At 37.8% G+C, this 10,079-nt stretch overlaps 3 protein-coding genes across 3 annotated transcripts; 2 read left to right on the top strand and 1 right to left on the bottom strand.

Annotated features, from left to right (window-relative positions):
* Window positions 1-793: 793 nt before the first annotated feature.
* Window positions 794-3,187, bottom strand: LOC114728444 (outer envelope pore protein 16-4, chloroplastic-like). The gene is made up of 6 exons (XM_028915353.1): window positions 3,072-3,187; window positions 2,913-2,964; window positions 2,800-2,831; window positions 2,694-2,727; window positions 2,534-2,601; window positions 794-1,281 (listed from the first exon to the last, which is right to left on the bottom strand). Exons 1-6 carry the CDS (start codon window positions 3,174-3,176, stop codon window positions 1,147-1,149), a joined length of 426 nt encoding a protein of 141 aa, XP_028771186.1. The 5' UTR covers window positions 3,177-3,187; the 3' UTR covers window positions 794-1,146.
* A 390-nt stretch (window positions 3,188-3,577) lies between these two features.
* LOC114728362 (60S ribosomal protein L22-2-like) lies at window positions 3,578-4,929 on the top strand. Its single transcript, XM_028915251.1, has 2 exons — window positions 3,578-3,822; window positions 4,556-4,929. The coding sequence occupies exons 1-2, from the start codon at window positions 3,593-3,595 to the stop codon at window positions 4,698-4,700; spliced, it is 375 nt and encodes a 124-aa protein (XP_028771084.1). The 5' UTR covers window positions 3,578-3,592; the 3' UTR covers window positions 4,701-4,929.
* Window positions 4,930-6,601: 1,672 nt separating this feature from the next.
* LOC114728452 (pentatricopeptide repeat-containing protein At3g62890-like) lies at window positions 6,602-8,635 on the top strand. The gene has a single exon (XM_028915363.1). The coding sequence runs from the start codon at window positions 6,684-6,686 to the stop codon at window positions 8,391-8,393; it is 1,710 nt and encodes a 569-aa protein (XP_028771196.1). The 5' UTR covers window positions 6,602-6,683; the 3' UTR covers window positions 8,394-8,635.
* The last annotated feature ends 1,444 nt before the right edge of the window (window positions 8,636-10,079 follow it).

The raw sequence follows: 10,079 nt of genomic DNA, 5'->3' as shown, positions 1-10,079 counted from the left end.
CAAATAATCTATCTTTTCAACATTGCGTTGAGGTAGTATGGCTTCTGTGTCTTTATGAAATGGAGCCAATCGTTCTATTGGACAAAAAGAACCTCATCCGCAAGAGGCGAGAGGAAATTTCATGCAATGTTTGCAGAATTATGGGAAACGTATTATCGTGGTAGAAATGCTTTTCATCATTAACGAATGAAAATTTCACAATTACGCAAGATCTACTGCGTCATAGCTCACAGTCACAGACCCCATGACGCGGTAGGCATTTTTTTGTTTATTAAGGAACAAAAGGATACAAAGGTTCATTAATTGAACACCGTTAACTTTCGGCGGAGATGCAGCTGTTGTGAAATAATTAAAGAGGCTATGGTCCGCTGCAGCCAAGCCATGGTGCAAACAACGACAATTTTGGTTGCCTTTGTGCCTGAATTCCTAATACATGCCCTGGTTACTTCTCGGCGTCTCAGTCTCACTACGCCCGTTCTATTGCAAACGCATGCCAGCACGCCTATCCAAAATTCAGCCAACTCCACCAGTAACTCGTCTCAACCAGTTTGACTTGTCCCATTTTTTTCAGAAGCCAGCCAGCTGATGAATAAGTACTGACACCTGGGTGGAACTGATGAATAAGAATGCTCTTACCAGAGAAAGTTCAGTCCTGTTATCAAATGCGGTTTCAGAAAACGTCAGGGATATAAAACCATAGGGCGATCGAGGACCAAGGCCTCCTTCGGGCTGATTCCGACACGCGAGCATCAAATTTTCAATGTTAAAAGGCAGACCTTAGATACGAGCAAAATAAACATCTGATGGAAAATAATCTGGTTCTCATAACTGATATGACCTGTTTGTTCACACCTATGCAATTTTATGATATAGAAGATAACAATTCTACAACTGTCACTGCAATAGTAACAGATCGACTGCTTTTCAGTAAATCATCCATCGACTTGTAATGCTTGAACCGCGTACAATATGGTTCTGCACAATTACAAGGAAGACAAAAAACCATGCCCACTCTAACCACCCGTTTTTCCTTAGATATGAGAAAGATATGCTGTTAAAGAACAAATACAGTTGTTGGCGTACGCTAGGAAAGCCCGAATTCTCGAATATGTTACTCTTCTGTCCATGCTTCGAAGGAATGTCATTTCAAGATGTTCTAGAGTAGTCAGCGGCAGCACTGAAAGCTGAAACCAAACAAGCCATCCCAATTACCTGCGTCCAGTTTCTTGTCCCAGAAGCAACGGCTGCACCTGCTACAGCACCCGCAATCAAACCATTGACCTGTCAGAAAATTTTCAAATAGAAGGAAAAAGGTAAATCAAAATTCATTCTTTAACAATCCGTTTGGCTATCTTCAAAATGTATTCTTCATCAACTGTTAAATTCCTGCATATCCAACGACAGTTTATGAATATATATATCTATAGGGTGAAATGTTTTTCTCCAACAAAAATGCCAGAACTTGTATTTCAAAATATAAAATTTAGATATTTGCACCCTGTCAATAGGGAACCATGATATATGTTTGAACTAGATTTCATTTTAAGAGAGTTAAAAATGCACTATCTCGTAAGACTGTCCAGAACCAAAATGGTGGGTGTAAATCCTCTCCATTTCCGGGGAAAATGCACTGCAACCATTTCAATTAATTTCAAACTTTCAAGAATTCTAATGCTCAAACTAAGCCACACTATTGTTGATGTGCTGTAAGCTGGTCTACATTAAGGCATCAGGGTCTGCCATGATCGCTGTGATGGAAATTGTTGGGACGGTAGATGAAACGAATAAAAGAAATTCTGACACACTAGGTCTGAAACCTGCTGCAGTGGAACACAATTTTAACAGAAAAGTCTTGTCTGTGGTCAAGCAGTTAACAAGAATTTCAGGCCTTAAGCCCCTTAAAGATAACTCAGGTGACAAGAGTTGAGGTCAATCCAGGCCCTGATATTGTCCCACGTGTGGATCGTCTGGACACGCAAACTATAGGTAACATACCATCAGAATGCAAACACAAGATCACAGATCACACAAAGCTGCTAGTTCAGTCAAAGAAGTCAAACTAGAGATAAATCGTATGGTTTGTTGGAGAAATATGAAATTCATTTTGGGATGATCCAACACAATCAAGATTACTTAATGCTAAATTTTATACATTAAACAAGAACTAATCACATCATGGTTTTATACCATCATCTCGGTATCTTTGTCAGACATGACTACTAATCATTGAAACCGTCAGTCAATCTCATAACCACAATATAAAGCAAGAACTATATAAACTCAATGAACACAACTTGTGGATGAAATTTATGAAGGGGGAAAAAAATTATTGGAAAGTTTGTTTCTACCATCATTTGTGAAGTACAAAGTCCAAGTTTTACAGTGGATCTACATTTATTCAAGATTGATCATGCAGAACACTTGAACCATCGCTTTAGCTGGTCAAAATGAAGAGAAATTCAAGCCCATTTGTATCAAGTCGTTTTCCTAACGATTTCAAAAATAACCGAAGAATAAATAAGACAGAACTAACCCAATCATCCTGACTCCTGTATCTCTGAATCCCACATCGAGTAATGCTAAAAATTCCAGCCACAAGTCCTAACATTGAAATTAAAATAAAGCGTGTTAAAATAAAAAGCCTTAAAAAACGCTAGAACAACACAAACAATCAATTTTCTTAGTTCAATTACCACATTGAAACCCGAATCTGCCGACTGAGTTAGCCTGTATTAAGCGTCATCAGCTAATTGTGATGGAAATCCAAGTACCAGTTTTTCAAAATAAAAACTTCCTTACCACAAAAGAAGCTCGGGCAAGGCCAGTAAAACCTGCAAACATGGAAGTCTACTTCATTCGACCTAGTTCAGAATCGAAGTGATACTTGGATATTGATACAATGAATACCGAACCTTGTTTACGAGCGTCATAGGGACCACTGCACAGGCCCCAGATAGCACCAGCCTGAAGCAGAATTTAGCATTTACAAAATCATTTAATCTTCATGTATCGAGCAAGAACCGTAAGTATGGAAATCAAGGAGCAAATGCAACTAGGATAGACGTTTTTACCGTTCCGACGCGGATGATTGACTCAACGGCGAGGGAAGAGCACGGAACGACGCCGTATACGTCGTCTTCCATCTTCCATTCCCCGATCCTCTCCTCGCCAGGCATCAGAGCGGCGGGTTCCCAACTTGAAATGATGGAATGTACTTTAAGTGGGCCCTCTACACACGTGTTGTTAATGGCCCAACCCAGTAAAAATTATCCAACAATGTTTATTGGGCCTCTAGCAGAGAAGGAGAGAATAAGAGAACGAGGTTTATTCATTAAATTTTTTCGGCCGAGGGTTTATTCATTAAAAATAAAATAATAAAAAATTGGCCCAAAAGAGTACTTGTGCAACCCACAAGAAGGATTTAAAAAAAAAAAACACAGAGAGCGAGAGAGACGACACTAGATGTTGTCGTTTTTTACCCCAGAAACCCTAAAATCTGTGAGGGAAACCCATTAAAAGCATATTGCGATTGAGGCCGCCCCTGTCTCTCTTCACCATCCCTGGGATTCAGAGCATAGTCGGAGACGCGAAAATGAGCCGCAAAGCATCTACAGGGGCTAAGGGCAAGAGGAAGGGAGCCACCTTCGTGATCGACTGTGCGAAACCAGTTGAAGATAAGATCATGGACATCGCTTCTCTGGAGAAATTCCTTCAGGAGAGGATTAAAGTTGGTGGCAAGGCTGGTGCTCTTGGCGATTCCGTCACTGTTAGTCGCGACAAGAGCAAGATTACCGTCACCTCCGACAGCAACTTCTCCAAGAGGTAACTTTTTCGTCTTCACTCTTCAATGATGTTTTTAGTTCCGGCTGCAGCGTTTAGTTTTTTCATGTGACAATGCTTGCTCATGGGCGATGGATTTCGACCCCCTTGACTGCGCCTCATTTAATGAATATTCTTTTCAAATTGCAATTCATTATTACTTGATGTCGTCGCTCTAATAGATCAGTTGAACAAGAGATCAGAAGTAGCACCACGGTCTTGGCTCTGAGATCAAAATGATATATTTATGTGGCCTGTTACTTTTCAACGTCATTAGCTGTGACAAATTCTCAAATTTCTTTTAATGCTATCTTTCGGCGTAAGATGCAAAAGATGGAGATGCCGTAATCGTAGAATTGATTGTGTTTTATTTTGTGATATTCCCCCAAGTGTATCTGACGAATAATTGTTTTATTTTCATATTCTCTCAACTATATACAATGTCATCTCTCATGTTTCAAAGCAATAAAGTAAATTTATGCCTTCTGCTTTGTTATGTCTTCTACCGTGATGAGAAAAGACATAGACATACCTAGCTGGTTGTTCCAGTGACCATTCAATTGATGAGTGTGGGAGGGAAGCAGAAAAGAGATAGACACGCCTAGTAACAATACATTAGTTTCATGATAGAACAGTTGTGTGTGTTCAAATTTTATGTGTTCTCTTATCTAGTGATTAGATTTCAAATCCTCGCGATATATGCTTATATCTTTTTTTCTTGGTTTCACCTTTTCAGATATCTGAAATATTTAACTAAGAAGTATTTGAAGAAGCACAACGTGAGGGATTGGCTTCGGGTTATTGCTGCTAACAAGGATCGCAATATTTATGAGCTCAGATACTTCAACATTGCTGAGAATGAGGGCGAGGATGAAGACTAAATATGTCTTTAGCTGCGTTGATTAATTATGTGTTACGTTAGGCTTAGTTATTGTGGAATCGTGTTTATCAGTTTTGACTATTGGCTTGCCAACTGTTCTTCCATATTCTTGCGTTTCTTTTATGTTCAGCCTTATGTCCTTACGTTGTTTTATAGACATTATTGGCGAGGTCATCTCAAGAACTTTTAGATATTCGTGCTGCATTTATAGTGGAGATCCTCTTCATCTTTTTCTTTTTCTCCCAAAAAACAAAATGAGTGACAAACCCTAACAGTATGATATGATGCCTTTGGCATATTGGGGATTAAGTCTGCAAGCTCTCACAGGAGTTCCCATGCCACTAGGATTAAGTTTTTTTTTTTAAAAATCAACGGGAATTAAGTCTGCAAGCTCTAGCAGTGGCTTCCATGCTGCTGGAATATAATGCCTTTAGCATATTGAGGATCTTGTTTTTGGTTGGCATTTTGAAAGTGTCTGTGTGGAAACTAAATCAGGTATTAAAAGTGACTGTAAGAGGAGTATTATTTGCGCGAAGCTTTTTTTTTTTTTTTAATTAGTGTTCTTTTGGTTTCCAGACATTTTTTAACTCTATTACTGTGTACGTATTGTTTACCAGGGCTTTGCTCGTGTGTGGATTGTTTTTTTTCATTTTCTTTTCTTTCCTTACCCCCAACTCTTCTAAACACGCTCTCTTTTTCTTTTGGGGTGTTTATAGAGCGTTTCATTGGTTAAGCGTTCTGGCAGAGTGGCAGATATGGGACTCAGGTCGGGGGAACTAAGCGTCAAATTAAATGAGTCATCAAAAGAACTTCCTTAAACTAGATGGATCGTCTAAAGGCTACAAAATGCTTAGAAATAGTGAGAACTGAGAACATGATGCGAGATTTATTTATATTTTTCTTAATATAAAATTTAATTGCCTAATTTGAAAAAATGAAAAGAGTGAAGTAAATTACTTAGTTATAATATGTTTTATGTCATTTTTTAAAAATATTTATATGTATTATTAGATTACATATTAATTTATAAATAAAAAAATAATTTGAAGAAAGTAAATATTTTTAAATAATTTATTGAATTTTTTAACAATTAGCCAGCTAGAGTAGAATTTGTTAAAAGCAGGAAAAATAAAAGGGGCATTTGCCTGTGGGATGCAGATTCTCAATGGAAGCAGTGTTAAAGCCTAACAACGGCTTGGGCGTTGCCAGTGCTTCACAGTCTCTCTGCTGAAGGTTGGAAAGTAGTCCAGTTTGAAATCCACCCAAGTGATGAAACTAAACATGACCAGTCTCGTCAATCGTCAAATGACAAGGTTTGTTAGGCGTCAGGACAGTTAGGGTTTCCTATGTGCGATTTGCTTGTTTCTAACTCAATTCCGAGGGTTTAGCTAATTTTCACTCTGCATATCTTAAGCTCAATGCTTCTTCTTCTTTTCCTAATAATAAATTATTTTTAGCCTTCAATCTTTACTATGAGTCCTTTATCTTAATAGTTTTGATTTTATTATTGAAGTTACCCTTGAGATTAAAATGTCAATTCTTTGTGCAAAAACTTTTTTTAAATATACAATGATTTATAAATGATAATTTATTAAGTAAATATTTTGAATTTAATTTATTAATCGTTATAATGATTTTTCTTTTGCAAAAAAAAAAATCAATTGATTTGCTAAATTAGTCTGAATCAAATTAAAATGATTACTGGATAAAATTAATGAAGTAGTTCTATATAACCAGAAGTTAAGTTGCTAAAAAAAGGCGTTGAAGAAAATTAATACCATGGTAACTTCAATTTCTGAGTGTCTGGCCAAAAAAAAATCTCGGTGTCAAGTTTCGGCCAGCGATGGTGGCGCTAAAAAAAAAAACGGCGGAAGGGAAAAAAATCGCGGCCTGTAGTCCGAACTGCACTTCGATCCAAATTTAACAAAACGAGCCCTTGTTGCGTTGGCCGGCGGCTGGAACAACCTCCCGTCGTCAATGACCTATGCGGGCATCCCCGAAACTGGTTTCTTCTACGCACCCAAGTCTTCATCTTCTACATCCCACCGTTGAATCTTGGGTCTGGAATACCCTCATTCGAGCCAGAGTTCACCATTCAGCCGTCTCATCACATTCTTCATTCATCGTGTACCGCCGCATGCGCTTCCATGGCGTCGTGCCCGATCTTCACACCTATCCTTTCCTTCTCCAATCCTTTAAATCCCCATCTCATCTTCGTCCTGGACAACAAGTTCATGCTCAAGCATTCCTATTTGGTCTATCAAATGACCCGTTCGTGCAAACATCTCTTATCAATATGTACTCGTCTTGTGGTGATCTGATTCTTGCCCGCCAAGTATTTGATGAAATCCCTGAGCCCGACTTGCCGTCTTGGAATTCCATTATCCATGCAAATGCTAAGGTGGGTATGATTGATGCTGCAAGGAAACTGTTTGACGAGATGCCTCAGAGGGATGTCATATCGTGGAGCTGTATGATTAATGGTTATGTAAGTTGTGGTGAGTATAAGGCGGCACTTTCCTTATTTTGTGACTTGCAGATGTTCGGAGGTCTGAATCTTCAACCAAATGAGTTCACCATTTCAGCCGTACTCTCAGCTTGTGGACGGCTAGGTGCTCTTGAACAGGGTAAATGGCTTCATGCTTATATTGATAAGCGTGGGATGAAAGTTGATGTCGTCTTAGGGACATCATTGATAGACATGTATGCAAAATGCGGAGACATTGAAAAATCGAAATTAATGTTTGATGTTTTGGGCCCTGAAAAAGATGTAATGGCTTGGAGTGCAATGATCTCTGCCTTGGCCATCCATGGACGTGCAGAGGAGTGCCTCGAATTATTTGCAAGGATGATAAATAATGGGGTGAGGCCTAACGCTGTGACATTTGTGGGTGTGCTTTGTGCCTGTGTGCATGGAGGTTTGGTAAGTGAAGGAATAGAATATTTCAATAGGATGACGAAAGAATTTGGTATTATTCCTCTGATCCAACATTATGGCTGCATGGTTGACCTATATAGTAGGGCTGGTAGAGTTGAGGAAGCTCAGAGCGTAGTGAAATCCATGCCTATGGAACCTGATGTACTAATCTGGGGATCTCTACTTAGTGGAGCTAGGATGCATGGAGACACTGAAACCTGCGAGGTCTCGTTGAAGAAACTTGTTGAGTTGGACCCTTCAAATAGCAGCGCGTACGTGCTTCTTTCTAATGTGTATGCAAAGCTGGGAAGGTGGGGAGAAGTGAGGCACTTGAGAGATCTTATGGAGGCGAAGGGGATCAAGAAAGTTCCAGGCTGTAGTTTGGTTGAAATGGACGGTGTTCTTCACGAGTTCACCGCAGGAGATGATTCTCACCCAGAAACTCATAATATACACCTGATGTTGGATGAAATCATAAAGAGGTTGAAAAAGCATGGTTATACAGGAAATACAAGTGAGGTCTTGCTTGATTTGGATGAGGAAGGAAAGGAGACTGCGTTATATGTTCATAGTGAAAAATTGGCAGTTGCATACTGCTTCCTGAAGACAAGCTCGGGCACCACAATACGAATTGTAAAGAATTTGAGGATATGCGGCGATTGTCATATTGCTATGAAGATTATGTCTATGGAATTCGATCGAGAGATTATTGTTAGAGATTGTAATCGGTTTCACCATTTCAAAAATGGGCTGTGCTCATGCAATGATTACTGGTAAGAGATCTCAAACCCAAAATGGAAGCAGGTGAAAGGAAATGTCATTCGTCACCCATAGAAGGTGATTCAATTTCTCATGAGGTATGGAGTTTGAATAAGCAATCAAGTTTGTCGGACCAGGGAAATTGGAAACTAGAGGCAGAGACCCGGGGAAAAATATGCGGACATAATGAAGTTGATACCTGTTAAAAGCAGAGACCCGGAGAGAAATTTGCGGAAATAATGGTCCAATATCGCTTGCATCTTCGGCAATCAAAACCTTAGATTCATTCTCTTCTTTGCCACAAAGTAAAAACGAGAGAGACCAAGTAGCAATGGGAGATCTATGCTGAAAATACTTCAATTTTAAATAAAATCAATCAATCAATTACATTGCATTTAGAATTTATACTTTGATCTCTGTTATTTTTGACGACCAATCCGTGAAAAAATCTAGCTATTCAAACTCTGTTTTGGACACATACAGTTTTCTCACCTCACCAATCTAAGATAGTTAGCATTTATATCAATATTCATCAATCCATCAACCAATAAGCAAGAACTTCATTTCTTCGCCAAAATAAGTTAGGTACAATAACTTGATAAAGAGCACGAGAAAGTTAAAAAGAAAAAAGGAAAAAAATAGCGTTATAAGGATTTTTTTTTTTTGGTATACAAAAGCGTTATAGGGAAGTTGAAAGCACAAGAGCGTTTTCCAATTCCGTAAATGGCCCTTCTTAGCTGTACTATTAAGACCTATCTGTAAATTAGGTTTTAAATTATATTATAAAATATATCTTATATTTAAGACTGAATGAATATAAATTGATATTGGAAATTGAAACCCATAGTTTATGACATGCATTGTCATCACATGTGTCCAACAATGTTATGTTAAAAATCACAATAATTAACAGATTAATTTTCAAAAACTCTGACTAGCATTACGGTAAGAAATCAGTTACCTACCAAATGATTGCAGATTGAACCTCTACCTAGCGGCCCCGCATATGCTATCTACCTATGCACATACTCACGAAATTAACTCCAATTTGTCCCGGCTTGATATTTAATTCACTAAATCAATTTGCTTGTTTACACAATTAATACAATTCACGTGTTAATACTATTTTTAATTATTCCAACAGGCTCTAGTCAACAGATTATAGGTGTGATTATATTATCATGAGTATACTGCACACGTGCAATCCTTTCATGTCGGTATTTGCTAATTAGAGTACTACCTCTACTATTTAATATAAAAACTAGTTGGTTAATTTGAATAGATTAAAAAAATTAGTTAAGTTGTAATAAATCGGTGTTGTCTTTCCTAAGATACCCTTATTAATCAAGTGTTATTTGATGAAATATTTAACACACACAACTACTACAAGGACTAACTTGAGAAAAATAGATAAATATAAGAGATAAAGTGGATTACAATCTTATATTTAAGATCAAATTAAAAACCAAATAAGTTCTTATATTAAGGATTGGAGGTGGTATTATACTACCATCAGTCCTTAATATAAGACTTAGTTGACTAATTTGGGAAGATTAAGAAAATTAGTTAAGTTAGTTATTTATTATAAATAGGTGTTATCTTTTATATAATATCCTTACTAATCATGTATATTAGCTAGAATTATCATTTGATGATCCATTTAATATGTGCAATTACTACAAGAACTATGTTGAAAAAAATGAA

The sequence above is a fragment of the Neltuma alba genome, unplaced genomic scaffold (assembly GCF_004799145.2).
Source record: "Neltuma alba isolate B1F8T4 unplaced genomic scaffold, ASM479914v2 tig00012535_pilon, whole genome shotgun sequence".
Taxonomy (NCBI): Eukaryota; Viridiplantae; Streptophyta; class Magnoliopsida; order Fabales; family Fabaceae; genus Neltuma; species Neltuma alba.
Note: the sequence above shows the minus strand (reverse complement) of the source record. Positions and strands in the feature narration are given on the sequence as shown.

Excerpts from the sequence above, each read along its gene's own strand:
- LOC114728444 (XM_028915353.1), bottom strand. The coding sequence starts at position 3,176 with ATGCCTGGCGAGGAGAGGATCGGGGAATGGAAGATGGAAGACGACGTA. Across the intron at positions 2,965-3,071 it reads CAATCATCCGCGTCGGAACG|GCTGGTGCTATCTGGGGCCT; the intron begins GTAAAAACGTCT and ends ATTCTGCTTCAG. Across the intron at positions 2,728-2,799 it reads TTGCCCGAGCTTCTTTTGTG|GCTAACTCAGTCGGCAGATT; the intron begins GTAAGGAAGTTT and ends CGCTTAATACAG.
- LOC114728362 (XM_028915251.1), top strand. The coding sequence starts at position 3,593 with ATGAGCCGCAAAGCATCTACAGGGGCTAAGGGCAAGAGGAAGGGAGCC. Across the intron at positions 3,823-4,555 it reads GACAGCAACTTCTCCAAGAG|ATATCTGAAATATTTAACTA; the intron begins GTAACTTTTTCG and ends TCACCTTTTCAG.
- LOC114728452 (XM_028915363.1), top strand. The coding sequence starts at position 6,684 with ATGCGGGCATCCCCGAAACTGGTTTCTTCTACGCACCCAAGTCTTCAT.